Below are 27,285 nucleotides of genomic sequence, written 5' to 3'. Positions count from 1 at the left end.
CAAATAATGGATAGAACTACTAGACAGAAAATAAATAAGGAAATTGAGGACTTGAATAAAACTACAGACCAAATGGCCCTAAAGATACATAGTCATCTCTCAGTATCCATGGGGGATTTCTCCCAGGACCCATCATAGATAAAAAATTCTGTGAGTGCTCAAGTCTTATATAAAATGATGTAGTATTAGTATTTGCATTTAATCAATGTACATCCTGTTAGATACTTTAAATCATCTTTAGATTAATAATATCATTTGATACAATGTGAATGCTATATAAATAGTTGCTATACTGTAATGTCTTTAATTTCATATCATTTTCATTATTGTATTATTATTTTTTAAAGAATATTTTTGATCTGTAGTCAGCTAAATATATGGATGTGGAACCTATGGATACAGAAGGTCAAGTGCATATAGAATATTCTATCTAAACAGCATAATACACATTTTCTTCTCATGCACATCAAAACTTTCTCAAGGATAGAGATCACATCTGGTCACATAACAAGTGTCAACAAGCATAAGAAAGTTAAAATCATACAAAGAATCCTTTCTGTCAACACTGTAATAAAAGTAGACATCACTATCATAAGGAAGACTGGAAAAGTCATAAATATGTGAAAGTTATCACATTCTCAAACAACCACTAAGTCAAAGAAGAAATCAAACACTAAATTATAAAATACATTGAGAAAAATAAAAATTAAACACAATATACCAAAACTTAATGGGAGACAATAAGAGCACTAAGCCAGATGTTTATTGTGATAAACGCCTACATTTAAAAATGAGAAAGATCTCAAATAAACAACCTAACTCTACCTGAAGTGGCCAAACAAACAACAAACTAGGCAAAAAGTTAGCAGAAGGAAGAAAATACCAAAAATTGCAACAAGAATAAGTGAATTAGGAAATTAAAAAAAAACCAAATAATATTAAAAAAAAAACCAAGAGAAGCAACAGTTGTGTTTTTTTTAGGATAACTAAAATTAGCAAATCTTTACCTAGATTAAAAAGAGATACAGAAATAAATTTTGAAATAAAAGTGGTAACATTAAAACTCACACCTCAGAAATAAAAAGGATCTTGAGACTACTATAAATAATAGTTATATACACTACCTAGCCAGACTAAATCATGAAGAAATAAAAAGTCTAAGCAGACTACAACTAGTATGGAGATTAAGTCAATAACTAAAAATCCCTCCGAAATGAAAAGACCATGACAAGATAACTTCATGAGTGCATTCTAACATTGAAAAAAGACTTAATAGCAGGAGGCGGAGCAAGATGGCAGCCGAGTAACAGCTTCCTTGCATCTGGGCACCGTGAGTCTGGGGATATAGGACTCCAGGCATCTCTGGCTGGTGGGATCTTCCTATCATCACCCCTGAGAGAATACAGGGAGTCAGCGAGAGACTTCTGGACCCCAAGAGGAGGACTAAAACAGTGCAAAACTGGCAAGTGGTCGCGTGTGTTCAATCCGTCTAAACCCGCCCGCAACTGTAAGTTCAGTAGCAGCAAGACTGCAAACCAGAAAGGCCTTACCTGTGAACTGTTTCGGTGTCTTTGGACTTGGCATTCAGATGAACTGCCTTGGGGAGAGCCTGAGCGGGAGTGCGGAGAACTTTGGCCTTTGTCTAGGGCCCCAGTCTGAGCTGTTGAGCCAGACGGAGCTAAAAGTGTTTGGCTCTGGGTCACAGGCAGACATTGTGAGCAATCTGCCCCGGCAAGCTCCGCCCTCAGGGTGGCAGAGCTGGAATTGGGTGGGAGCTGGTAACCCAGCGACCAAGTAGCCTAAGGGCAGGGTCTGAGCCGCCTTGCAGTCCTAACCCTGGGGGCAGAGGGAGACCAGTTTTGACACACAGGGTAAGTGGATAGCCACTTCAGCAGTGATTCCAGCGACAAGCACTTCCCTGAGAAAGCTTCTGCTCAGTAAGTGAACAAGTTCAAAGTGCCTTTTAAGTGGCCTGAAGAGAGATTTAGGGTATCTAACTGCTGGGGTTTGAGAAACTAGCAGCCTCCAGTCGTATCAGAACTGTGATTAACATCTCATACCCCAGAAGACCACGTGTTGCCCAGACAATATAACATATACATACTGCTTTGTTTTTGGTTGTGGTCTTTATTTTTTTTTTTTGGTTTGGTTGGTTTTTTTTTGTTTATTTTGATGTTGTGGATTGTTGTTTTGTTTTTTAAGTTCAACCTTTTCCATACAGGTCCTTTTTCGTTCTCAATTTTTCTAGTTTAATTATAATTTCCCATTGCTGCCTATTTCCATAATTAGAACTTCATTTTTGCTAGTGTTTCTACCGCTATTATTTGGTTTTTCCAGCCAATTTTATCCCGTAAAGTTTTCTGTTTGCTTGTTTTGGTTTGATTTACAGCATTTTTCTCTTTCCTCTCTACTTGGTGGAGGTGGGGTACTGTGTCTGATCAGGTTAGCAAAGAGCTGCTGACCTCAAGGGAACCACCCACTGGGCACCCCCAGAAGGTGGTTTTTTTTTTAAGGTTGTATCAAAGTACCCTACTGTACACTTATACTGCTCTGTCTCCCTCTTTCTGTGCCTCTCTTCTTTTTGTCAATATTCCTTTTACCCACCACCTCTCCTTTCTCTATTTTTCTTTTTCATTCTCATCACTCGGTCCTCCTTTCTTTCATCCCTTTTTTGCTCTTAAACCTTCTCACCCTTCTGGTCCTGTAACCCTTAGTCCACAGGCACGAGAACTTAAAGAGCAAGAAGAAGTGAAAGGAAAATTAGGGCAAGGAAACAGATAAAAGAAATCACCCATGAGGAAGAATCAGCAGAAAACTCCAGGCAACATGAAGAACCAGTCCAGAACAACCCCGCCAAGGGACCATGAGGTAGCTACTGCAGAGGATTCCACCTATACAGAAATGTTAGGAATGACAGAAAGGGAATTTAGAATACACATGTTGAAAACAATGAAAGAAATGATGGAAACAATGAAGGAAACTGCTAATAAAGTGGAAAATAACCAAAAGGAAATCCAAAAACAGAATCAAATAAGAGATGAACGATATGAAGAATATAAAAAGGATATAGCAGAGCTGAAGGAAATGAAACAGTCAATCAGGGAACTTAAAGATGCAATGGAAAGTATCAGCAACAGGTTAGACCATGCAGAAGAAAGAATTTCAGAGGTAGAAGACAAAGTTTTTGAGATAACTCAGATAGTAAAAGAGGCAGAAAAGAAGAGAGAGAAAGCAGAATGTTCACTGTCAGAATTATGGGACTTTATGAAGTGTTCCAACAAGGGAGTTATAGGAATTCCAGAAGGGGAAGAAGAATGCCCCAGAGGAATGGAAGCCATACTAGAGAATATTATAAAAAAAAATTTCCCAAATATCACCAAAGATTCTGACACACTGCTTTCAGAGGGATATCGGACCCCAGGTCGCCTCAACTCTAACCGAGCTTCTCCAAGACACATTGTGATGAAACTGTCCAAAGTCAAGACAAAAGAAAAGATTCTGCAAGCTGCCAGGAGTAAGCGCCAGTTGACCTACAGGGGCAAATCCATCAGAGTGACTGCAGACTTCTCTAATGAAACTTTCCAAGCCAGAAGACAATGGTCATCTACCATTAATCTACTTAAACAGCACAATTTCCAGCCCAGAATTCTGTACCCTGCTAAGCTAAGTTTAAAAATTGACGGAGAAATCAAATCATTTACGGATATACAAACATTGAGGAAATTCGCCACAACAAGACCAGCTCTACAGGAAATACTTCAACCTGTTCTGCACACTGACCACCACAATGCATCAGCAGCAAAGTAAGAACTCAGAAATTAAAGACAGAACCAAACCTCCACACTGATGCAAAAGATAAAACTAAGCAATGGACTCTCACAAAATAAGATGAATAGAATACTACCACACTTATCAATTATCTCAATAAATGTTAATGGCTTGAATTCCCCACTGAAGAGACATAGATTGGTTGACTGGATTAAAAAACACAAGCCATCCATTTGTTGTCTGCAAGAAACACACCTGGCTTCAAAAGACAAACTGAAGCTCCGAGTTAAGGGTTGGAAGACAATTTTTCAGGCAAATGGAATTCAGAAGAAAAGAGGAGTTGCAATCTTATTTTCAGATACATGTGGATTTAAAGCAACTAAAGTCAAAAAAGACAAAGATGGTCACTTTATATTGGTCAAGGGAAAAATACAACAAGAAGACATTTCAATTCTAAATATCTATGCACCCAATTTAAATGCCCCCAGATTCTTGAAGCAGACCTTACTCAGTCTGAGCAATATGATATCTGATAATACCATCATAACAGGGGACCTTAACACTCCTCTTACAGAGCTGGACAGATCCTCTAAACAGAAATTAAACAAGGATATAAGAGACTTAAATGAGACCCTAGAACAACTGTGCTTGATAGACGCATATAGAACACTCCATCCCAAAGATAAAGAATATACATTCTTCTCATCACCCCCTGGAACATTCTCCAAAATTGATCAAATCCTGGGACACAAAACAAATATCAACAGAATCAAAAGAATTGAAATTTTACCTTGTATCTTCTCAGACCATAAGGCACTAAAGGTGGAACTCAACTCTAACAAAAATGCTCGACCCCACCCAAAGGCATGGAAATTAAACAATCTTCTGTTGAATAACAGATGGGTGCAGGAAGAAATTAAACAGGAAATCATTAACTTCCTTGAGCATAACAACAATGAAGACACAAGCTACCAAAACCTGTGGGATACTGCCAAAGCAGTTTTGAGAGGAAAATTCATCGCTTTAGATGCCTACATTCGAAAAACAGAAAGAGAGCACATCAACAATCTCACAAGAGATCTTATGGAATTGGAAAAAGAAGAACAATCTAAGCCTAAACTCAGTAGAAGAAAAGAAATATCCAAAATCAAATCAGAGATCAATGAAATTGAAAACCAAGGAATCATTCAGAAAATTAATGAAACAAGGAGTTGGTTTTTTGAAAAAATAAATAAAATAGATAAACCATTGGCCAGACTGACGAGGAATAGAAAAGTAAAATCTCTAGTAACCTCAATCAGAAATGATAAAGGGGAAATAACAACTGATCCCACAGAGATACAAGAGATCATCTCTGAATACTACCAGAAACTCTATGCCCAGAAATTTGACAATGTGAAAGAAATGGATCAATGTTTGGAATCACACCCTCTCCCTAAACTCAGCCAGGAAGAAATAGAGCTCCTGAACAGACAAATTTCAAGCACTGAGATCAAAGAAACAATAAAAAATCTTCCAACCAAAAAATGCCCTGGTCCAGATGGCTTCACTCCAGAATTCTATCAAACCTTCAAGGAAGAGCTTATTCCTGTACTGCAGAAATTAGTCCAAAAAATTGAGGAAGAAGGAGTCTTCCCCAACACATTCTATGAAGCAAACATCACCCTGATACCAAAACCAGGAAAAGACCCAAACAAAAAGGAGAATTTCAGACCAATCTCACTCATGAACATAGACGCAAAAATTCTCAACAAAATCCTAGCCAATAGATTACAGCTTATCATCAAAAAAGTCATTCATCATGATCAAGTAGGCTTCATCCCAGGGATGCAAGGCTGGTTTAACATACGCAAGTCTATAAACGTTATCCACCATATTAACAGAGGCAAAAATAAAGATCACATGATCCTCTCAATAGATGCAGAAAAAGCATTTGATAAAATCCAGCATCCTTTTCTAATTAGAACACTGAAGAGTATAGGCATAGGTGGCACATTTCTAAAACTGATTGAAGCTATCTATGACAAACCCACAGCCAATATTTTACTGAATGGAGTAAAACTGAAAGCTTTTCCTCTTACAACTGGAACCAGACAAGGTTGTCCTCTGTCACCTTTACTATTCAACATAGTGCTGGAAGTTCTAGCCAATACAATTAGGCAAGACAAGGAAATAAAGGGAATCCAAATGGGAGCAGAGGAGGTCAAACTCTCCTTCTTTGCTGACGACATGATCTTATACTTAAAGAACCCCAAAGACTCAACCACAAGACTCCTAGAAGTCATCAAAAAATACAGTAATGTTTCAGGATATAAAATCAATGTCCACAAGTCAGTGGCCTTTGTGTACACCAATAACAGTCAAGATGAGAAGCTAATTAAGGACACAACTCCCTTCACCATAGTCTCAAAGAAAATAAAATAATTAGGAATATACCTAACGAAGGAGGTGAAGGACCTCTATAAAGAAAACTATGAAATCCTCAGAAAGGAAATAGCAGAGGATATTAACAAATGGAAGAACATACCATGCTTATGGATGGGAAGAATCAACATTGTTAAAATGTCTATACTTCCCAAAGCAATCTACCTATTCAATGCCATTCCTATCAAAATACCAACATCGTACTTTCAAGATTTGGAAAAAATGATTCTGCGTTTTGTATGGAACCGGAAAAAACCCCATATAGCTAAGGCAGTTCTCTGTAACAAAAATAAAGCTGGGGGCATCAGCATATCAGATTTTAGTCTGTACTACAATACAAAGCCATAGTGCTCAAGACAGCATGGTACTGGCACAAAAACAGAGACATAGACACTTGGAATCGAATTGAAAACCAAGAAATGAAACTAACATTTTACAACCACCTAATCTTTGATTAACCAAACAACAACATACCTTGGGGGAAAGACTCCCTATTCAATAAATGGTGTTGGTATAACTGGATGTCTACATGGAAAAGACTGAAACTGGATCCACACCTTTCCCCACTCACAAAAATTGATTCAAGATGGTAAAGGACTTAAACTTAAGGCATGAAACAATAAAAATCCTCCAAGAAAGCATAGGAAAAACACTGGAAGATATTGGCCTGGGGAAAGACTTCATGAAGAAGACTGCCATGGCAATTGCAACAACAAAAATAAACAAATGGGACTTCATTAAACTGAAAAGCTTTTGTACAGCTAAGGAGACAATAACCAAAGTAAAGAGACAACCTACACAATGGGAAAGGATATTTGCATATTTTCAATGAGACAAAAGCTTAATAACTAGGATCTATAGAGAACTCAAATTAATCCACATGAAAAAAGCCAACAATCCCTTATATCAATGGGCAAGAGACATGAATAGAACTTTCTCTAAAGACGACAGACGAATGGCTAACAAACACATGAAAAAATGTTCATCATCGCTATATATTAGAGAAATGCAAATCAAAACAACCCTGAGATATCATCTAACCCCAGTGAGAATGGCCCACATCACAAAATCTCAAAACTGCAGATGCTGGCGTGGATGTGGAGAGAAGGGAACACTTTTACACTGCTGTTGGGACTGCAAACTAGTACAACCTTTCTGGAAGGAAGTATGGAGAAACCTCAAAGCACTCAAGCTAGACCTCCCATTTGATCCTGCAATCCCATTACTGGGCATCTACCCAGAAGGAAAAAAATCCTTTTATCATAAGGACACTTGTACTAGACTGTTTATTGCAGCTCAATTTACAATCGCCAAAATGTGGAAACAGACTAAATGCCCACCAACCCAGGAATGGATTAACAAGCTGTGGTTTATGTATACCATGGAATACTATTCAGCCATTAAAAAAAAATGGAGACTTTACATCCTTCGTATTAACCTGGATGGACGCGGAAGACATTATTCTTAGTAAAGCATCACAAGAATGGAGAAGCATGAATCCTATGTACTTAATTTTGATATGAGGACAATTAATGACAATTATGGTTATGGGGGGGAAACAGAAAGAGGGAAGGAGGGAGGTTGGTGGGGCCTTGGTGTGTGTCACACTTTATGGGGGCAAGACATGATTGCAAGAGGGACTTTACCTAACAATTGCAATCAGTGTAACCTGGCTTATTGTACCCTCAATGAATCCCCAACAATAAAAAAAAAAAAAAAAAGACTTAATAGCAATCCTAACCTCTTCAAAAAATCAAAGAGGAGGAAATACTTCCAAATTCACTTTATGAATTACCTATATGCCTCAGCCAGAAAAAGACACCATAAGAAAAGAAAACTATAGGCAAATATCTCTCATAAACACAGATACAATAATCCTCAACAAAATTTAAAAATATATTCTAACAATACCTTAAAAGAACAATATACACTGTGACCAAATGAAATCCATTTTGGGATGCAAGGATGGTTCAATATGAAAATCAATTTGTACGATACACATTAACAGAATAAAGAATAAAAATCACAAAGAGTCTCCCGCCCCCTCCCCCTCGTATGTGGCTCCAGCTTAAGGCGCACAGGGCCGGAGACTCCGCAGACTCGCAACCCGGAGCAGCTCGGAGCCAGTGAAATGAGGGGCTGCCCCTCCTCCACGCGGGTAATAGCTCTTCAAGTCTGCAATAAAAAATGGCCTCCAATAAAACTACATTGCAAAAAATGGGAAAGAAGCAGAATGGAAAGAGTAAAAAGGTTGAAGAGTCAGAGCCTGAAGAATTTGTTGTGGAAAAAGTTCTGGATCAACAAGTAGTAAATGGGAAGATGGAGTATTTCCTGAAGTGCAAGGGATTTATAGATGCTGATAATACTTGGGAACCTGAAGAAAATTTAGATTGTCCAGAGTTAATTGAAGCATTTCTTAATTCTCAAAAAGCTGGTAAAGAAAAGGATGGTACCAAAAGAAAATCTTTATCTGACAGTGAATCGGATGATAGCAAATCAAAGAAGAAAAGAGATGCTGCTGACAAACCAAGAGGCTTTGCCAGAGGTCTTGATCCTGAAAGAATAATTGGTGCCACAGACAGCAGTGGAGAATTAATGTTTCTTATGAAGTGGAAAGATTCAGATGAGGCAGATTTGGTGCTGGCAAAAGAAGCAAACATGAAGTGTCCTCAAATTGTTATTGCTTTGTATGAAGAGAGACTAACTTGGCATTCTTGTCCAGAAGATGAAGCTCAATAATTGTTTGCATTGCTTTTTATATATATTTATATATATATAAAAAATCTGGGTCTTGAGAGTGTGAAGAAATAACTACATTCTAATAAATCAAGTTTGATATGTTCATTTTGAAAGTAGTACTGGGAGAGTTGTTGGGGGGGCTTGCATCAATAGCACTGGTTACTTTGAACAAATAAAAGCTTTCTCTTGTTGCTTCCTTTATCAGAAAAAAAAAAAAAAAACACTTGATACCATGGTATATTATTTCCTCTGCAATAGAAAACAGCTTTTCTAAATACTAAGGGAAATTTCCATAGCCATTATTCAGTAAGAACTTGTGTTTAACTCTTTGCCTAAGGACATTCTGGGGTTGTTTTTTTTTTTTTAAATTTGTTTCTGTATGTATATATGTGACATTCATATGTAACTGATTTTCTTTGTTTTTAAACATTCACCAAAACAAAAATCACAGGTAAGCCCAGGTGTCTGCAATACCATCATTCTGAGCAATGTAATAATAGAAAGTTTTCCTGAAGCCATAATGTTTCAAATTAAATAGTTGATTCTTAATTCGACAATTTAAATGGATAATTTAAAAACAGCCATGTCAGAATCTGTATGTATAGTCATATAAATGCAGAATTGTGTTTACAAAATTTCTAAAAGGAAAAGCTTTATCATAACCAATAACCTACCCACTCACATGAGGAAACTAGACAAATCCTGGTGTGTTCTAATGAGGTAAATGAATAAGACTTAGTTAAATGGTCATTAAAGATTCTTGTGGTAATCCATTCCTACGCTTGGCTTACAGAAACCTAATCAGATGGTTAAACCATGTTGGCAGTTTCATACCTTTTTACATAAATGTGTGAACAAACTCTGTAATCTAAAACTATTGACGTGCATGTTTTTTCCTTACCGCAACTCATTCCTTACATGTAGACTCAAACTTTTCAGTATTTGGGTTACTGGTTGAGCAGAAGCCATAAAAAAAGTCATAATAATCAGAATGTTATCTAACTGTATATTGTTTACTTTTATTGTAAATAATAGTGAACAGTGGTCAATAAATAGTTTTATATTCCTTTATGCAAAAAAAAATCACAAAGAATTGACCAAGCAGAATAATTAGTGAGCTTGAAGTTACATTATTTGAAAATATATAGTCAAAACAGAAAAATTGAAAAGAATGAAGCATATTTACAAGATCTACACAATAGCCTCTAAAGGCAAATGTAAGAGTTATTGGCCTCAAAGAGGAGGTAGAGACAGACTGAGGTTTATTCAAGGAAATAATAACAGAAAACTTCTCAAACCTAGAGAAAGGTGTCAACATTTCTGGTGATCACAGAACACCAAGCAGATTTAAGGCAAACAACACTACTCTAGGCATTTATGAATCAAGCTCCCAAAGGTTATGGATAAAGAGAAAGGTCTTGAGGGAAAAGAAAAGGAACACACAAAGATGACATCTGACAGCAGACTTTTCAGTGGAAACCTTACAGGCAGGAGAAAGTGGTATATAACACATTCAAAGTGCTGAAGGAAAAAAACCTTAACCCTAGAATATTATATCCTGTAAAGATATCCTTCAAATTTGAAGGATAAAGACTTACAGAAAAACAAAAGCTGAAGGATTTCATTAATACTAGACCTGTTTTATAAGAAAAGGTAAAAGGAGTTACTCAATCTAAAAGAACAGGATGTTAACAAACAATAAAAAAAAATCATCTGAAGGTATACAACTTATTGGTAAGAGTAAGGACACAAAGAATATTCTATTGCTATAGTTGTAGTGTAAAAACACTTATATCTTGAGTACAAAAACTAAAAGAAATTTATCAAAAAACAACTTTTTGTGAGATAGCAAAATGATATAAATGGAAATAACAAAAATGTCAAGAAGTGGGGGTGGATGATAGAATTAAAGTGTAGAGTTTCTTTTAGATTTCTCTTCATGTTCTGTAAACAGAATTAAGTTGTCATCTACTTAAAACAATTGGTTCTGAAATGTTTCTTGCAAGCCTCATGCATGGTAACCTCAAATCAAAAAACTTACAAAGAGATGCAAAAAAAGAAAACCAAGAAATTAAAACATACTACCAGAGAAAAATCATTTTTACATTAAGGAAGAAAAAGGAAGGGAAGGAGGTTAGATAGGGAGAGAGGGAGGTTAAGTGAAAGGAAGGCAAGGGGAGGAGAGTGAGAGGGGAAGAGGGAGGAGAGAACACAAAATAACTAGAAATTAAAGAACAACATGTGACTGTCAATAACACTGAATGTAAATGGGCTAAACTCTCCAATCAAAAATCACAGAATAGCTGAATGGATAAAAAAACAAGAGCCAACTTGTATGTTATCTATAAGAAACCCACTCCATCTATAAAGACACACATAGACTGAAAATAAAGTGCTAGAAAAAGATTGTCACATGGAAATAGAAAACAAACAAACAAAAAAAAAGCTTGTTATCATATAAAATAGATTTTAGGATAAATATTTTAAGAGACAAATAAAGCAATATACAATGATAAAAAGATCAATTTAGCAAGAGGATATAACAATTCTAAAGGTTGCCCAGAAAGTCTCCATTCATAGAGAGAACAGTAAATTATAGTTAAATGTACTTTACTTGAAAATTATTCATTAGAAAATTTTACGAAGAGGGGGCCAACACATAGAGAATATTTTGTAAATATTTTGAAATAGTACTTTAGTTTCCTTCAAGAATTTTCCTTTCACGCCATCCCCACACACCAGAGGTGGGGAGTTCAACCCTCACCTGGGCCTAATTAACAAAAAAAGAATTTTCCTTTTTATTCACATTTGCCTGTTTGACACAAGAGGCCTAGCTTTTGGCCTACCTTGGCTTTCAATATGCCTTCCTCCCTAAGCTTGATCATCTCTAGCTTTTGATTTAAACTGAAAGACATGAGACTTTTCCTTTCACTTTAACACAGTAGAGGCTGTGGTAAGGTTATTAATTAGCCCAATTTTAATATTCTTGTATCTCAGGAAATAAGGAGGCCTGAGGAACATGAGGCGAGGAATGGCTGGTGAATGTAACAGTCAGAATACATACGACATTTATCAATCAGCTTCACTGTCTTATATGGGTGAAGTTTGTGATGCCCCCAAACAATTACAGTAGTAATGTCAAAGATCATCTGCTGATCACAGATCACCATAGTATATATGATAATAATGAAAAAGAATATAATACTATGAGAATTACCAAAATGTGAAACAGAGAGATGAAGTAAGCACATTCTTTTGGGAAAGCAGTACCAAAGCAGCCTTATGGTTGATATTGAGGAAGGATTAGTGGTCTGGAGATAAGATCAAACCAGCTGAAACATTCTTTTAAATCAAAGTCTAACCCAGAATAAGGTCCTAATGCTCTTCAATTCCATAAAGGCTAAGAGAGGTGGTGACTCTGCCAAGGTCTGACAACTAAGTTCACAAAGTTGCCACTGTGTGCTTATACTGGCAGCACTGTACAACTTGGTATATTAGTGTCATTTACAGCTGTGTTCATGTCGACATGTGGCGGTGTCCTGCCGAGTGGATAAAAATTCCAGAGAATCATTTGAAAAACTATTAGAAATGTAAGGAACGTTTCCTAATGTGACTGAATACAAAAGTGATGCAAGAAAAAAATCAACCAGTTTTCCTATAAACTAGCAATGACAAATTGGCAAATAGAGTATTAAAAAATTGTCATTTTCAATAAAAAGGAAAGACCCCTATAAAATCCATATTTAAAAAATCATAGTAGACTCATAGGGGAAAAAAACATTTTACTAAGACATCACAATTAAAACAATAAAAAAGTAATAATAACTAACACTCAAATGTTTGTTTTGTTAGCAATTCTAAGCACTTTTATATGCAACTCTTCTAATATATATATTAGAAGTGAAGTCAATGTTACTTTCCCAATTTTATGAATGATGAAACTGAGCACAAAGTGTTAAGTGACTCACCAGTTAATAAGTGGAGCTATATCATACTTCTGAAATGGAGACTCAATCCTATAAAGATTAAATTCTCTTTAAATTGATCTGAAGCAATTCCAATGGACTATGTTGGGTGACCAGAGTTGAGGAGGATTCCAAAATTTACAGGGAAAAGTAAATGCAAGCAAATGTGAAAATCAGTATCAGTAGGGAAGGATTGAAACTGCATTGTGATTACTCAGAAGCAGATCAATATATGACAGAGTCTAAATACAGACTCAAATACATATGAGATTGATGGGTAAATGATTAAAACTGATGATTCACATGAATTAATAAAAATTATACAATACTATGTTTGGACAATACCTAAATTGAGGGGATAAACAGTAGACACCTATATGTCACCACACTACAAAACTAATGTCAGAGTGACTAATGAACTATAAAGTGTAATAGAAAAGTCTGAAAGAAAATATGAAAAAATATTTTAGTGTTTTTGATGTGGAGAAATATTTCTAAGCAACATATGAACAGAGCAAACAAAATGTATAGTTGTGACTGTATAAAAAATTTTAAATTCTATAAAGCAAAGAACATAAATTAAACTATACACCAAAATCTTGGAAGAAACTATGTTAAGATGCGTAATAGATAAAAGGTTGCTATCTATAAAAAAACCCCACAAAACACTACGATCAATTTTGTTTAGGTCAAGAAGAAAGTAGTCAACAGAAACATAAAAAGAGGCAAAATTTCACTGATAAAGAATTATTTTGAAAAGATTTTTTTTTAACCTATCAGAAACAGTTTAAGGTGTGATGATATTGGTATTTGTGGAGATGCAGGGAAATGAACACTCTCATTATTATAATTTCTCAGTATTAATAAAATTATAAAATATGCATACTTTATGATCTACAAGTCCCAATTTAAACATTCTGTCATAGAGATACTAGAGTAAGTGTCCAAAGATGTTCATTATTCATAACATTGTTATGATAAAAGTCAAATATAATCTAAACATTGATATAGGAATAGCTAAATACATGGTGGTCACTCCTGATGGTGAACAATAAATCCCTAAAACCATTACGAAGTATAAGGATGATCTAGGCACACCGTTGAACACAAGTTAACAAGTAACAGAATAATAATATTGACTTCATTTTTAAAAATGTGCTTATATTACTCATGTGTTTTCTCTACTGATACATACAAACCATCTTATAATCAGTATCTCCGAGGAATAGAGTAGATGTAAGGGAAGGGAACTTTCCTTCTTTTCTTGGTATGTTGTTTATTTTTTATGTATTACTACAAGAATGTACAGTATATGTGCGTGTGTGTGTGATTTGAAGGACCCCTTTCTCTCTCCCCCCCATCAGACCAGTCACTTTCAAATATTCTCAGTTAAGAATCTTCCACCCATTGGCCCCCTTAAGTATGTTCTCTTTCAATTACACCCTCTCAAATAAAAACAGCTGCCATGTAGCCCTCCATCTTCTATTATTCAATAAAATATCTCACGTCCATTCATATATTCCTTATATAAATAGTTTTCAGGTTTCTAAATACATCAATTTTAGAACGTCAAGACATATTCTCCTGGACTCCATCTGACAAGAACAATATTGAGTGGGTATATTATCCCCCTTATGTTAGAAATGGTTTCAATGAATGCACCTAAGATCTTCAGTAGCTCTTCTGGCAATCACTCAAAATTCTTTATGAAAAATGCTAGTATGGAGTACATAACAGGTTCATGGAAACTCTCTGTACTATCTTCACAATTTTTCTATAAATCTACAACCATTCTAAAAGATAAAAGTCATTAAGAAAAATCAAATGACATATCTATAAATATAAAATGTAATTTGAGATAAGATTTCCCTGACAAAACTTGCTGCAGGATAGAAGTAAATTCTTTCTTTCTTATCCCACAGTAATTTATTTAGGTATGATTTATATGAGTCATGTTATATTTTGATGGTATCCATTTATGCCTTAATTCTAGTAACTTTACTAAAACTATCAAAAAAATATGATACACATACCACAAATAGTTTTAACAAGAAATGTAGAAAAATATTTCAAAAATATTCAGAAAAATAACTATACTTTCTCTGAAAATTAGAAAAATGGCCAAATAAAGCTTTATCTTTTGTTTACTGACTTTAAATTCTAGTGATATATTAAAATAAAACTAAATCAGCTTAAACTTTTAGTTAGCTCACAATATATTTCCGAAACAATTCTTTAAGATAAAAGAAATCCATAAAAATAATAGTTTTTTTGGTGAAGAAAATATCTACCTAAGTTTGCTTCATATTTTTTTTTTTTTTTTTGAGATAGAGTCTCACTGTTTCGCCCTTGGTAGAGTGCCATGGCGTCACAGCTCACAGCAACCTCAAACTCTTGGGCTTAAGCAATTCTCTTGCCTCAGCCTCCCAAGTAGCTGGGACTACAGGCACCCACCATAATGCCTGGCTATTTTTTTGTTTCAGTTGTTTAGCTGGCCTGGGCCAGGTTTGAACCCACCACCCTTGGTGTATGTGGCTGGTGCCATAACCACTGTGCTATGGGCGCAGAGCCCCATATCTTTTTTTAAAATTACAACGCTAAAGCTTAATGACCATTCATCTGAAAAAATTAATATTACAATAAGTTATTTAATAATCAAGTATAGTATATTTTAAAAATAACTATTATATAATTACCTTAGATAAGTGTTTGTAGACAAGACACATAAAACATCACGAACAATCTGTGAATAGAATCAAATCAATTAAACTTTTCTAAGGAGTGTTGTGAAATGTAAAATGCTCTGATTCATTAATATAAATATGCCAGCCAGAAAAAAAGTACTTTTTAACGTTTAAGTGAATCCTTAGGAACAGTTTAAGTTTAGTCCTTGCTCTGCCCCAGACAAATAACTTCTGTTATAACTTACTCTTCTATAAAAAGTGTTGGAATAGATTGTCCACTTTGGGAACTTAACGTCCTCAAGGGCACATGTGGCCTTACAGATCCTCACGAGTAGTCCCTTTACTGAATACAAACTTCGCAAAACAAATCCCTTTAAAAATAATTTGTTCTGTAAAGTTTGGATTCACTCAAAAGGCTGTAATCAAGGATCCAGAAAGCCACATGTAGCCCCAAAGCTGTAGGTTCCCCACCCTACATATGTGGATAATTACTTGCAACTAGTGTCACAAGTTTATATTTTTCTTGTGGAGGGTAGTAGAGAGGGTGAGCTGGTGTTCACAAACGAGACTGTTTTCTCCATGTGCTTTCAGAGACTATTTTATGTTAACTTCCTAAGCAAATGAATAATATCTATCCATCTTCGATCCACCTACACACATCTATATTCCTGCTTCATTCAAAATTTCATATTATCTAATTAACTATGGGCATATATCTACTTTCCTGATCTTTCAATCTGAAATGGCTGCTACAGAAGGCTTAAGAGCACTAATCAAGATGTACCAGATGATGGTGAGAGTGGGAGAAAGAGAGAAGTGGAAGGGGAATGTAATGGCTGGCTAAATTTGGCTAAAGAGGCTTTAGCAGCAACTTAAATGGTGATACAAAAAATATGTTGGTAACTGAAAAATTTGTACTCTGTATGACATGTGTCTTATAATTCAGGCAAATGTTGAAAGAGATACATAAATGAATTTGGACTCTAATTTAAAATGAAATTAAAGTTTAGAATTTTTAACTTTTCTCACTGATATGAGAGCATCCTTCAAATTCCATAGAAACCAATTCATAAATGCAATGCTAATATCACAATTTATTATGCATGAATTTACATAAAAGACATTCTAGTCACATATGCAAAGCAGATACCAATTTGAGGATATATTCATTTATAGGAGTTTCAGATTCAATATTGTCACAGGAAAGTCATATACTATATATGTGTACAGGTCTTCTTTATGTCTTTACCAGAAGTGACTTTACCCACAGGGAAATTTAAATGAACATCATGGGTATGCTTGTGGTGAAATGTAAGCCAAAATAGGACAAATAAAGACACAAAGACTAAGGGGTTTATAAGGAATAAGAAAGGAGTGAAGCTTGGTGGCTGTAGGAATGGGCACATGTGTGTGAGTATGCGCCTGCTAGTGCACACACCTAATTTGGACTGTGGTATGTTTAGGGACTAGTTATTTGCAAGTCTTGGATTTTAATTTTTAAAAATATAGCAATAGTAGAACTACCTATTATTTTCTCCCATGCTAGCTGTTGATCCACTGAATAGCTAATGCGTACATTAGCACCTCTAAGTGGAACCTTATAAGAATGGGCCACATTTTGCCATAATGGAATAGAAGTATGGCAGTGGAGAAAATCTTCAACCTAAGTTGAGAGAGCCAAGGAGAGGGGTAAATCTGTTCACATGCTACTCATTCCTTCTTGTTTCCTCTATTTTGACACTCTCCAAAGGATTACTAGGGAACTGGATCAAGGGTGAAACGACAGAGATATAGAGCAATACTTTCATTCCTAAATTATTCATATTTTATGTAAAAAAAAGAATAAGAAATACATGTATGAGAAGTGAAACTATATAAGTAAAACATGCAATTTCACTTTAAATGTAGAAAACTGACTTTAACAGGACCATCACTTATATGGTGGTAGAGAAATCACATTATTGTTATCTGCTTAAAAGTATAAAATAAAACATGCTGACATAAGGGAAGGCAATTTGTAAACAACATAAATAAAGATGGTTCAAAATTGTTAGAAATGTAAGGACCCACAATCTTTACTCATGCTTTTAGATAAACTACACCCAGTACAAAAAAATCTACAAGTGTCATTTTAAAGATTTCTTTTATTTTGATATTTTCTTCTATTGTGAAAACAGTAAATATATAGAAAATTATTTTTAAATGACTATACAAATTTTTTTCTGTGCATTTCTATTCAAAATAGATCAAGACTTTTTTGTGCTTGATATGTGAAGGGTACTCAAGTTGTCACTGTACTTTTCTTTCATAGCAGCTGTAACAAATGTAGTTCCTTAGTCATCTGTGTGATTACTGGGTGAATGTTTTCATCCCTAATCCCCCAAATCCAGAACTTTAAGTTCTAAGATGGGAATAGCCATGTTTTTTTTCTCTTCCAGTATGCATACAATATTCAGAACATAGTAATGTGGTCCTCAGTACATAGTAAGTGATAAATACACAGTATTTTTCAAGATAAATAATAACTTTCATAATTTGGCTTTCTAAAAAAACCCATCTATTATTAGTTCATGAAAGACCTTAATAAAAACAAATTTCTAGAGAGGGAAAGAGATCACGCCCCCAAATAAGATAGAATTCTGACCAATTAGCATTAATCTATTACAGTCCTTATCTAGAACCCCCAAACAAATGATAAATTAAAAACAAAATACCTTTTTAAAGATAAAACAGGTAATCACCATAACGACTGGAAGCAATAATGTCTTTGTGTATCTCAGTGGAGTCTGAAATATAGAAAATTATTAAAAATAGTTATGTACTGAATTTCACATTAAATTAGCAAAATACTATGTCAAATCAAATGCCTTGATAAAATTTCTTAAAGATAAAATCTATGTCATTAGCAGAATATATATTCATCAACTTCCACATTCTAATCCAAGAGTTAAAAATAATTAAAATAGTTATAAAAAGTATTCAAAAATTTTAATGATAAAATCTATTGAACCTAGAATTAGCCAGTCTTTTTTTCTCTTCCTTTTAGTTTTATTTTTATTGAGATATTAACTTTTCAAATGCATGTTTAATACCCCTAGGCCCTACATTACATTTTCTGTGCCACTTAGTTTAATAATTTTCATTAGTGAAACTAGAGCTAACAAGGAAGAAAGCCAAACTAAAGTAATTATGGGAGAGGGGGTGGGGGAGGCGCAGATGGCCAACTAGAGGCAACATTTGCCAGAGACTCCTGACGAGAAGGACAGATTCTGGACAGATTTAGCCTCTGAAACTGAAGGAGGAGAGCTGATATAGGAAAGAAGATAGACAAATACATATCATCTGGCTGTGGCAACCTGCAACTCCAAGGAAGAGGATCCTAGTGAACAAATCCCAGGTACAAAGCCCATCGCTATGAGGATGAGAGATCCCTCCTCCAAGCAGGAGGCTCATTGCGAGCTCTCTGCAAGCACAGGGTACAAAAGACTCCCCTTTTATCCCATGGGTCAGAGCTGCTAAACACTGGGCCTCCTCCTCCAGAGAGGTCCCACCTATGAGCCTAGGCATCATCCTGCCCAGCATAAAACTAAAATACTCTCCCAGTAATTTTAAACTCTCAGTCCACCCTTCCCCACCTGCCTGGCAGTCTGAAGATCTACCCGCTGCAGTGCCCAGAGTGTGTGGCTATTCCCTAAGAGGTCTAGGCATTGTATGGACAGAAGCACGGAAATAGTTATTAGAGTGGAAGCAGGGGGGCACAGGAAGAGAGGGACGTTTGGGAGAGAGAAATGCATGTGACACTCCTGGTGGTGGCACTGACCCCCATTCAGACTTTCAAGCATGAAGCTGCTGACACCTGGTTAGGACTTTCACAGGCAAGGGTGTTAACCTGTTAGGACTTTCAAGGGTGGAGCCACTGAGTCCCAGTTTGGACTTTCAAGGGCAGGAGCACCAATACTTGGTTTGGACTTGCAAAGGCAGAGCCACTGATGCCAGGTTGGGACTTTCAGGTGCTGGCTGCTGACGCCTGATTTGGACTTTGAAGGGTGGAGCTGCTGATGCTTGGTTGAGACTTTCAAGGGCAGAGCTGCTGGTACCCAGTTTGAACTTTCGCAGGCTGGGCACTGATACCAGGTTTAGACTTTCACGGGTGGGTGAACTGATGCCCAGTTTGGACTTAACAAGTGTGGAGGTGCTGATGCCTTTGTCCTAACTGTGGCAGTGATCCTTCCTTAACTGGTGGTTCACCAGAGGGTACCAGACCCAATCCCCTTGTGTATGCTGGTTGGAACTGTCTATGGATTTCTATTATCAGGTAGTTACAGACCCTTAGAACTCTCCCTACTGTACATTGATTGTACTGTCAGGGGTTGTTTTGATGTGAGAAAGGACTGAATCTCCTTCATCAGCTGTTGCTGGTGGGGTGGGAGGTGGGGCGCAGAGAACTGCAGTTGTTTTTCTCTCTCCCCAGACGAGACTCCAGCCTAATATCACAACTCCTTAGGACTGGGTAGAGGTGGCTGAATTCAGGAGAGAGCCAATTTGCGCTCCCTTACTAAGCAGGTCTTCAGAGTCTCTGGCTACAGCTCTAAAAGGGACCTTTGGCTGTAGGGGAAAAGCCACAGTCACAAACCCCAGCTTATAGGTGGATTAACTCTACTTCCTGGGGCCCCCAATCCCATCTTACTCTACCACTTTTAATAGCCAAATTGCAGAAAATACTCATAGGGTGGAACCAGTGAAAGAACTCTGGCAACATGAATAATCGGAGTAGATCAACTCCCTGCAAGGAATGACAAAGGAGATAAAACAGAAGATGTCATTCATAGACAAATGGTTGAAATGCCAGAAATAGAATTCAGAATATGCATGGTAAATAAGATCAATAGAATGGAGGAAAAGATGGAAATGGAAATACAAAGAGTAGTACAAAAGTTATTTCAAGAAATCAATGAATTCAAAGACAAAATCACCAAGGATATGGACATAATGAGAAAAGAAATAGAAGAGCACAAGGAAATGAGAAAGTTATTCAAGGAGCTTCATAATATAATAGAATCCCTCAGTAATACAGTTGAGCAGGCAGAAGAAAGAATCTCTGAAGTTAAAGACAAAGCTTTTGAATGCTCCCAAATGCTCAAAGAGGCAGAGAAGTGGAGAGCAAAAACTGATCATTTCCTGAGAGAGTTGTGGGATCCCTCCAAAAGATCAAACATTCATTCTATAGGAATTCCTGAAGGAGAAGAAGATGGCCCTAAAAGCACGGATTCTGTACTCCAAGATATTATGGAGGAGAATTTCCCAAGCATGTCAATAGATACAGAAATTCAGATAGTAGATAGTTTCAGAACTCCAGCAAGATTCAATCCAAATAAAGCATCTTCTAGACACATTATAATTAACTTTGCCAAAGTTAATATGAAGGAGAAAATTCTGCAAGCAGTCAGATGTAAGAAAAGCATTACCTAATAAAGGGAGAAATATTACAATGACTATAGATCTTTCAGCTGAAACCTTTCAAGCCAGAAGAGGATGGTCATTGACCTTCAATCTCCTAAAACAAAACAACTTTCAGTGAAACTGAGGTTCATTTGTGATGGAGAAATCAAATATAGCATGGTACTGGCACAAAAAATAGAGCAATAGATACATGGAAAAGAATACAATAACAAGAGATGAACCCAGCTACTTACTGTCATTTGATCTTTGATAAGCCTATCAAAAGCATTCATTGGAGAAAAGGTTCCCTATTTAACAAATGGTGCTGGGTGAACTGACTGGCGATCTGTAGAAGACTGATACTAGACCCTCATCTTTTACCATTAACAAAAATTGATTCTCACTGAATAAAAGATTTAAACTTAAGATGTGAAACTAAAAATACTAGAAGAGAGTACAAGGAAAATGCCTGAAGAAATTGGCCAGGAGGAATTTTTTTATGAGGAGGTCCCCTATGGCAATTGAAGCAACACCAAAAATATATTACTGGAATCTGATCAACTTAAAACCTTCTTCACGGTCAAGAACAAAGTAAGTAAAGAAAGCAGACAGCCTTCATAATGGAAGAAGATATTTACAGATTATGTTTCCAACAAAGGTCTGGTAACTAGAATCCACAGAGAACTCAAACTAATTAATAAGAAAAGAATAAATAATCCCATTTCTTTGTAGACAAGAGACATGAGCAGAAGCTTCTCTGAAGATGACAGACACAGAGCTTACAAACACATGAAAAAATGCTCATCATCTTCAATCAGAGAAATGCAAATCAAAACTACTTTGAGATATAATCTAACTCCAGTAAGATTAGCCCACATCACGAAACCCCCAAATTTCAGATGTTGGCATGGATGTGGAGAGAAGGGCACACTTCTACACTGCTGGTAGGAATGCAAACTAATATGTACTTTTTCGAAAGAAGTTTGGAGAATATCAAGGAACTAAAAGTACACCTGCCATATGATTGTGCAATTCCTCTATTAGGTATATACCCAGATGAACAAAAAGCATTTTACAACAAAGACATTTGCACCAGAATGTTTATTGCTGCCCAATTCATAATTGCCATGTCAGGGAAGCAGCCCAAGTGCCCGTCGACCCATGAATGTATTTACAAATTGTGGTATATGTATACTATGGAATACTATGCAGCCATAAAAAAGATGGAGACATTGCATCTTTTATGTTTACCTGGATAGAGCTGAAACATATTCTTCTTAGTAAAGTATCTCAATAATGGAAGAATAAGTATCCAATGTGCTCAATACTATTATGAAAGCAATATATAATCACCTACACATTCATATGAACCATAAAACACAACTATCGTCCAGAATGAAAGAGAGAAGAGGAGGAGGAGGAGAAAGGGAGCCTACTTGGTGGGACCCACCTAATGTGCATAATGCAATGGTACATGTCAAAGATATTAAGAGTATAAATAAATGTCTGCCACAACAAATAAGATGGTTATATTAACAAGTTTGATGTAAGCTTTCCACATTGTATATCAAATCATCACACTGTACCTCATAAATGCATTAATATACACAGTTATAATTTAATAAAAAAAGTAATTTTTGGAAGTAGGTGTAAGTACAGAAATAATATTAGCTAAAATTCTCATGACCTGTTATTGTGCTAGGAAGTGATTCAACATGTAACTCAATTAAATATTTTTTGAAAGCAGAAACCAAATCTTTTTCCTCTTTGTAGTCCCACAGAAAATTGAGAAAGATTAATCCAATGACAACTTTTTTTTTTTTTTTTTTGCAGTTTTTGGCCAGGGCCAGGCTTGAACCCACCACCTCCGGCATATGGGGCTGGTGCCGTACTTCTTTGAGCCGCAGGCACCGCCCCAATGACAACTTTTTCATATTCTAGGAATAAAAAGTTAAGCTGCAGATAGAGGAAAAGAGCACTGGATTGGGAACTCTAGAATCTACTTCCTAATCTTAGCTTCAGTGTGCATTTTAGGCAAATCATTTAAGCTTTACTTTTCTCATCTGCAAATGAAAGATTTACACTTATACTATGTAGTCTCTAAGATACCTTTTTGATCTTAAGCTGCATGATTCTACCAAGAGACAAATACTTTAAATCTTAACAATATGATCTTTTTTGAAGGATAATACCCTGCATTTCTCCAGCTTCCAAGAGACTATATTTTCATTAAAACTTATTAGGAATACACCATTCTTGGCAATACCAAGTTTACAAATTTCACAATATGTGAGCTGTTAAATGTAATATAACTAAATTTCTTACAAATGAACAAGAATTAGGATTTTATTTTCCTGAATGGTCCCATATTTCCAAGTGGCCTAGATTATTAATATTAGGGGCCTGAATCCTTTCTCCTCCTCCCCTCCCACAACAAAAGGCCTACTTGGCCTGGCCCTAAGAGTTCCACTGGAAAGACCCTAGCCCACCAAAACCTTCTTCCTCCCCCTATGCCCAGTATAAAAACAAATCCCCTGCTATCCTTGGTGTAGCCACCAGTCCCCTTTAATTAAACTTGGCCTGAACCTCTCCTATCTCATCTCTGGGTACACTGCTGAACAGAATTCAATTAAAAGTAATTAATTTATAATAATAATAATGGGTCATATAATATATTAAGTATTCTTCCTAAATAATCTTATTGAACCATTATCAATAACTCTTCAAGATAGGAATAATTATTTATTTATTTGACAGGTAAACAGAGCAGGTGAGAAAGGCCATATGATTAGCAAAAGTTATAGTAAAAAATGATAGAATAAGTAATTCAAGTGTTTATGAATACAAATTTTGAGTTTCAAATTGAAAGAAAAACTAGAGAGCAAAAGCCAATCATACCTATAGAGAAAGAAAAATAAATATTCATACCGCTTTCTCCATGAAGTCAAATTCAGGAGCACAGGTGTAAATTAAGGTATCAAAATCTGTATACCTTAAGATTCTAGCTGCAATAAGATCACTCAGGCGAATCTGAAAGAGAAATAAAGTAAAATGAATTAAAAGCACACAAATTACTGTAGTCAGTAGTAATTGATCTGATATAAGTTTAATGAAGTCCACAGAGCAGATAAACCTAAGGTACATAACACGTCTCTCAAAGAAATCAAAAGGCAATAGTGAACCAAATGTACCATGTGATGACTTATTAAAGTAACTGAAAATAAAGAGAAATCTGAAGAAAAATTAAAAACAGAAAGAGGTCAGAAAAAAATAAACAGGAAGATGATAAAGAGGGAGACAAAAATCAACATTTGCTGGGCACCATTCAGTTGCCATGAAAAAGCAGTTTTATTTAATGCCTTTCACCACACATTTGAAGGTTATAAGCAAACTTTCTTCTATGTATTTTCATTTTCACAAAGCTTCATACACTGATTATAACATTTGGTACTTGACATTTTCTAGTCATAATTCAAGTTAATAAATATGAAAGCTGATCCTCCTAAGAATCTCAACAATTAGGCCTTAAAAATAAACACCAATAACTCTAAACTTAAGGTAATACTCCTATTTTGTACTGATTATTTACTACCTATTGTTGATGAGATAATTTTGTTTCTACTGAATTCTCAGAAAACAAGAAAATGAAAAATATTTGGCATGTAAAAATCTTAATTCAAGGGATAGAAGTTATTTTGTAACAAGTTTGGTAATTATCAGTGGTTTTCATACATTCATTGTTCCTCTTACCCATCAATATTCAAGGATAATTTAGAGTTGCACTTTAGTTTTCTAGTTTAAGGTAGGCTCGGTGACTAAGAATAATTTAACCTAAAATCAATATAATTTTAAGTCTTTCTTATAGCTATCATACAAAGGAAGTCACTTGGGACACCCAAAGGAGTGGGTGGCAATGTGGAGTAAGAAAAAAAACAAAATCACAGACCAACTTAATAGATAAATGATTCAGAAAGTCTTAAAAAAGTTCATCATAAAATATAAACCCTAAGGGCTTGGTGCCTGTAGCTCAGCGGCTAGGGCACCAGGCACATATACTGGAGCTGGCAGGTTCAAACCCAGCCTGGGCCTACCAAACAACAATGACAACTACCACCAAAAAAAAAAAAGAAAAAAGAAATAGTTGGGCGTTGTGGTGGGTGTCTGTAGTCCCGGCTACTTGAGAAACTGAGGCAAGAGAATTACTTAAGTCCAAAAGTTAGAGGTTGCTGTGAGCTGTTACGTGCCAGGGCACTCTATCAAGGGCAACATAATGAAACTCTGTCTCGAAACAAAAAAAAAAAAAAAAAAAGAAGATATATATATATACCCCACAAAATAAAAAGTTAAGAAAAATGAAAAGGGAAAGAAAAAAAAGGAAGTTATTAGACATATCAGAGAACAAAAGCAATAAGTAAACCTAAAGAACTACTATGCAAAGCTAGCAATAAATGGGAAACAAATGCTCACACTTATAAATTATATTTGACATAAACATGTATTTACTGAATAGTGATAACCCCTGACCTTTTAGAGGGGAGCACTATATGTAATTTCATCATTTGACAGTGCCCTAATAAGGGCACTAAATAAAGTAAATTCCACAGTAGACTACTGAATGATACACTGATGTAGGCTTATTTCTAAACAGAAAGTGCTTGAAATCAAAAGTAAATTCATGCACTATTTTCTATTCTTAACTAGCTAGTTAAGTAGGGACTTATACCTGGAAAAGGGCATTATTTATGACAGCCTTAAAACAAACAAAAATATCACATGAGAATTAAGTGTTCTACATAAATTTCTAGAAAATTAAAAGTTAGAATAAGGAAGGTCTTAAAAATATCAAATTACATTGTAATTTTAGTTCATATTTATAAACAAAACGATACTGAAGTTTAGAAAGAGTTCTTTATTTCAAAGCGAAGGACAGATGGCTCATGTTAAAAACTGCAATAAATGGATTGTTTATATTTTAGCTAAAATATCAACAAATAACTACATAACAAATGGCTAGATTTTTCCCTAAAATATTAAGCATTTGATGACATATTTTGCTCTTGCCAAGTCACAAAGATCATTGAACTATAGGACTATATTTTAACTCTGGCAGAACTAGCTTGGGGATCTTAAAGAAGGCACTTGCCCCTATAAAATACAAAGAATAGATAGTTTCTATGTTTTCATATAGCTAGATATTTATAAAAACACTTATGTTTTAACACAAAAGTACTTACATGGTCTGAAACACCTAAAATTTTAGATGTCAGATATTTCAAAATGATTGTTCCACTCCACCAAGCACTACCTTGAATTAGCTGGAAAATAAAACAGAAGTCCAGTATTAAAAATTATATATTACCAAGATAAAACATTCAGTTATACTCATAAAAAACACAGGAAAATTTTAATCATGTGAAATATATGATATATAGGGATATATAGTGAGGTCTAAAAAACAGGAATGTTTCTTTAGAAGACTTTTTTAGTTTTTATTTTTTTTATTTCGAATTATTATGAAGTACAAATTTTTAAGTTACATGGTTCTCCCTTCCAACATGAAGTTCAAGATGTAGAAGAGCCCTTCACCCAGGGGTTGTGCTGAACACCCTCACATTGCACAAAGTAGGTGAGATCCCACCAATTGCCCTCCTCTTCCTGCCAGAAGCAACCCAAATGACCATCAACCCATGAATAAATTAACAAACTGCAGCATATGTATACCCTAAAACACTTTTCAGCTGTAAGAAATAATGGATTTTTATGTTTACCTGGATGGAGATAAAACACATTCTTCTTATTAAAATAGGATAGAAAAAATATATATACAACATACTCAACACTAACATGAAACCGGTACATAAAAAAATCACATGCCCAGGGAGGGGCAAGATGACGGACTGGAGCCAGTCTTTGACAGAAGCTCATGTCTAGAGGAAAGGATAATCTCCAGGAAGTACCCAATTAAGCTGAAGACTGAGAGCCCAGCTGAGAGAGAAGAGTGATAACTGCAGTTCACCTCTGCAGAGGCAAGCTGCAACTCCAAGAAAGCAAACTTCAGGTACAAAATTATTCCCAAAGGAAAAATGTCCATCCCCCCCCCCCCAAGAAAGTTGTGGGTTGTTTTTTTTTTTCTCTTTGTATGCTCCTATAGGTTTTCCACAGGCGAGTGGTGAACCTAGGAGTGGTGAACACGGGTGAGAGCTGTAGGAAGTGGAGACTACTTTCCCAAAGGGACCCTGTTGTAACCCTGAGCACTCTCTTGCCAG

The 27,285-nt window shown here is 35.7% G+C and overlaps 2 protein-coding genes across 2 annotated transcripts in view; one reads left to right on the top strand and one right to left on the bottom strand.

Annotated features, from left to right (window-relative positions):
- The window catches only part of DPY19L2 (dpy-19 like 2), a 200,074-nt gene that overhangs the window by 65,237 nt on the left and 107,552 nt on the right, over positions 1 to 27,285 (bottom strand). Inside the window, exons 13-16 of the mRNA XM_053609456.1 lie at positions 26,254 to 26,334; positions 23,948 to 24,049; positions 18,295 to 18,366; positions 15,593 to 15,639 (exon numbers count right to left, since the gene is read on the bottom strand). Of these exons, the coding sequence (XP_053465431.1) occupies positions 15,593 to 15,639; positions 18,295 to 18,366; positions 23,948 to 24,049; positions 26,254 to 26,334 (302 nt within the window). The remainder of the gene's footprint in view (positions 1 to 15,592; positions 15,640 to 18,294; positions 18,367 to 23,947; positions 24,050 to 26,253; positions 26,335 to 27,285) is intronic.
- Positions 8,358 to 9,206, top strand: LOC128598738 (chromobox protein homolog 3-like). The gene has a single exon (XM_053609455.1). It carries the CDS (start codon positions 8,380 to 8,382, stop codon positions 8,929 to 8,931), a length of 552 nt encoding a protein of 183 aa, XP_053465430.1. The 5' UTR covers positions 8,358 to 8,379; the 3' UTR covers positions 8,932 to 9,206.

Source organism: Nycticebus coucang, chromosome 11 (genome assembly GCF_027406575.1).
Source record: "Nycticebus coucang isolate mNycCou1 chromosome 11, mNycCou1.pri, whole genome shotgun sequence".
Lineage (NCBI taxonomy): Eukaryota > Metazoa > Chordata > Mammalia > Primates > Lorisidae > Nycticebus > Nycticebus coucang.
This window is presented reverse-complemented; position numbering and strand designations above follow the sequence as displayed.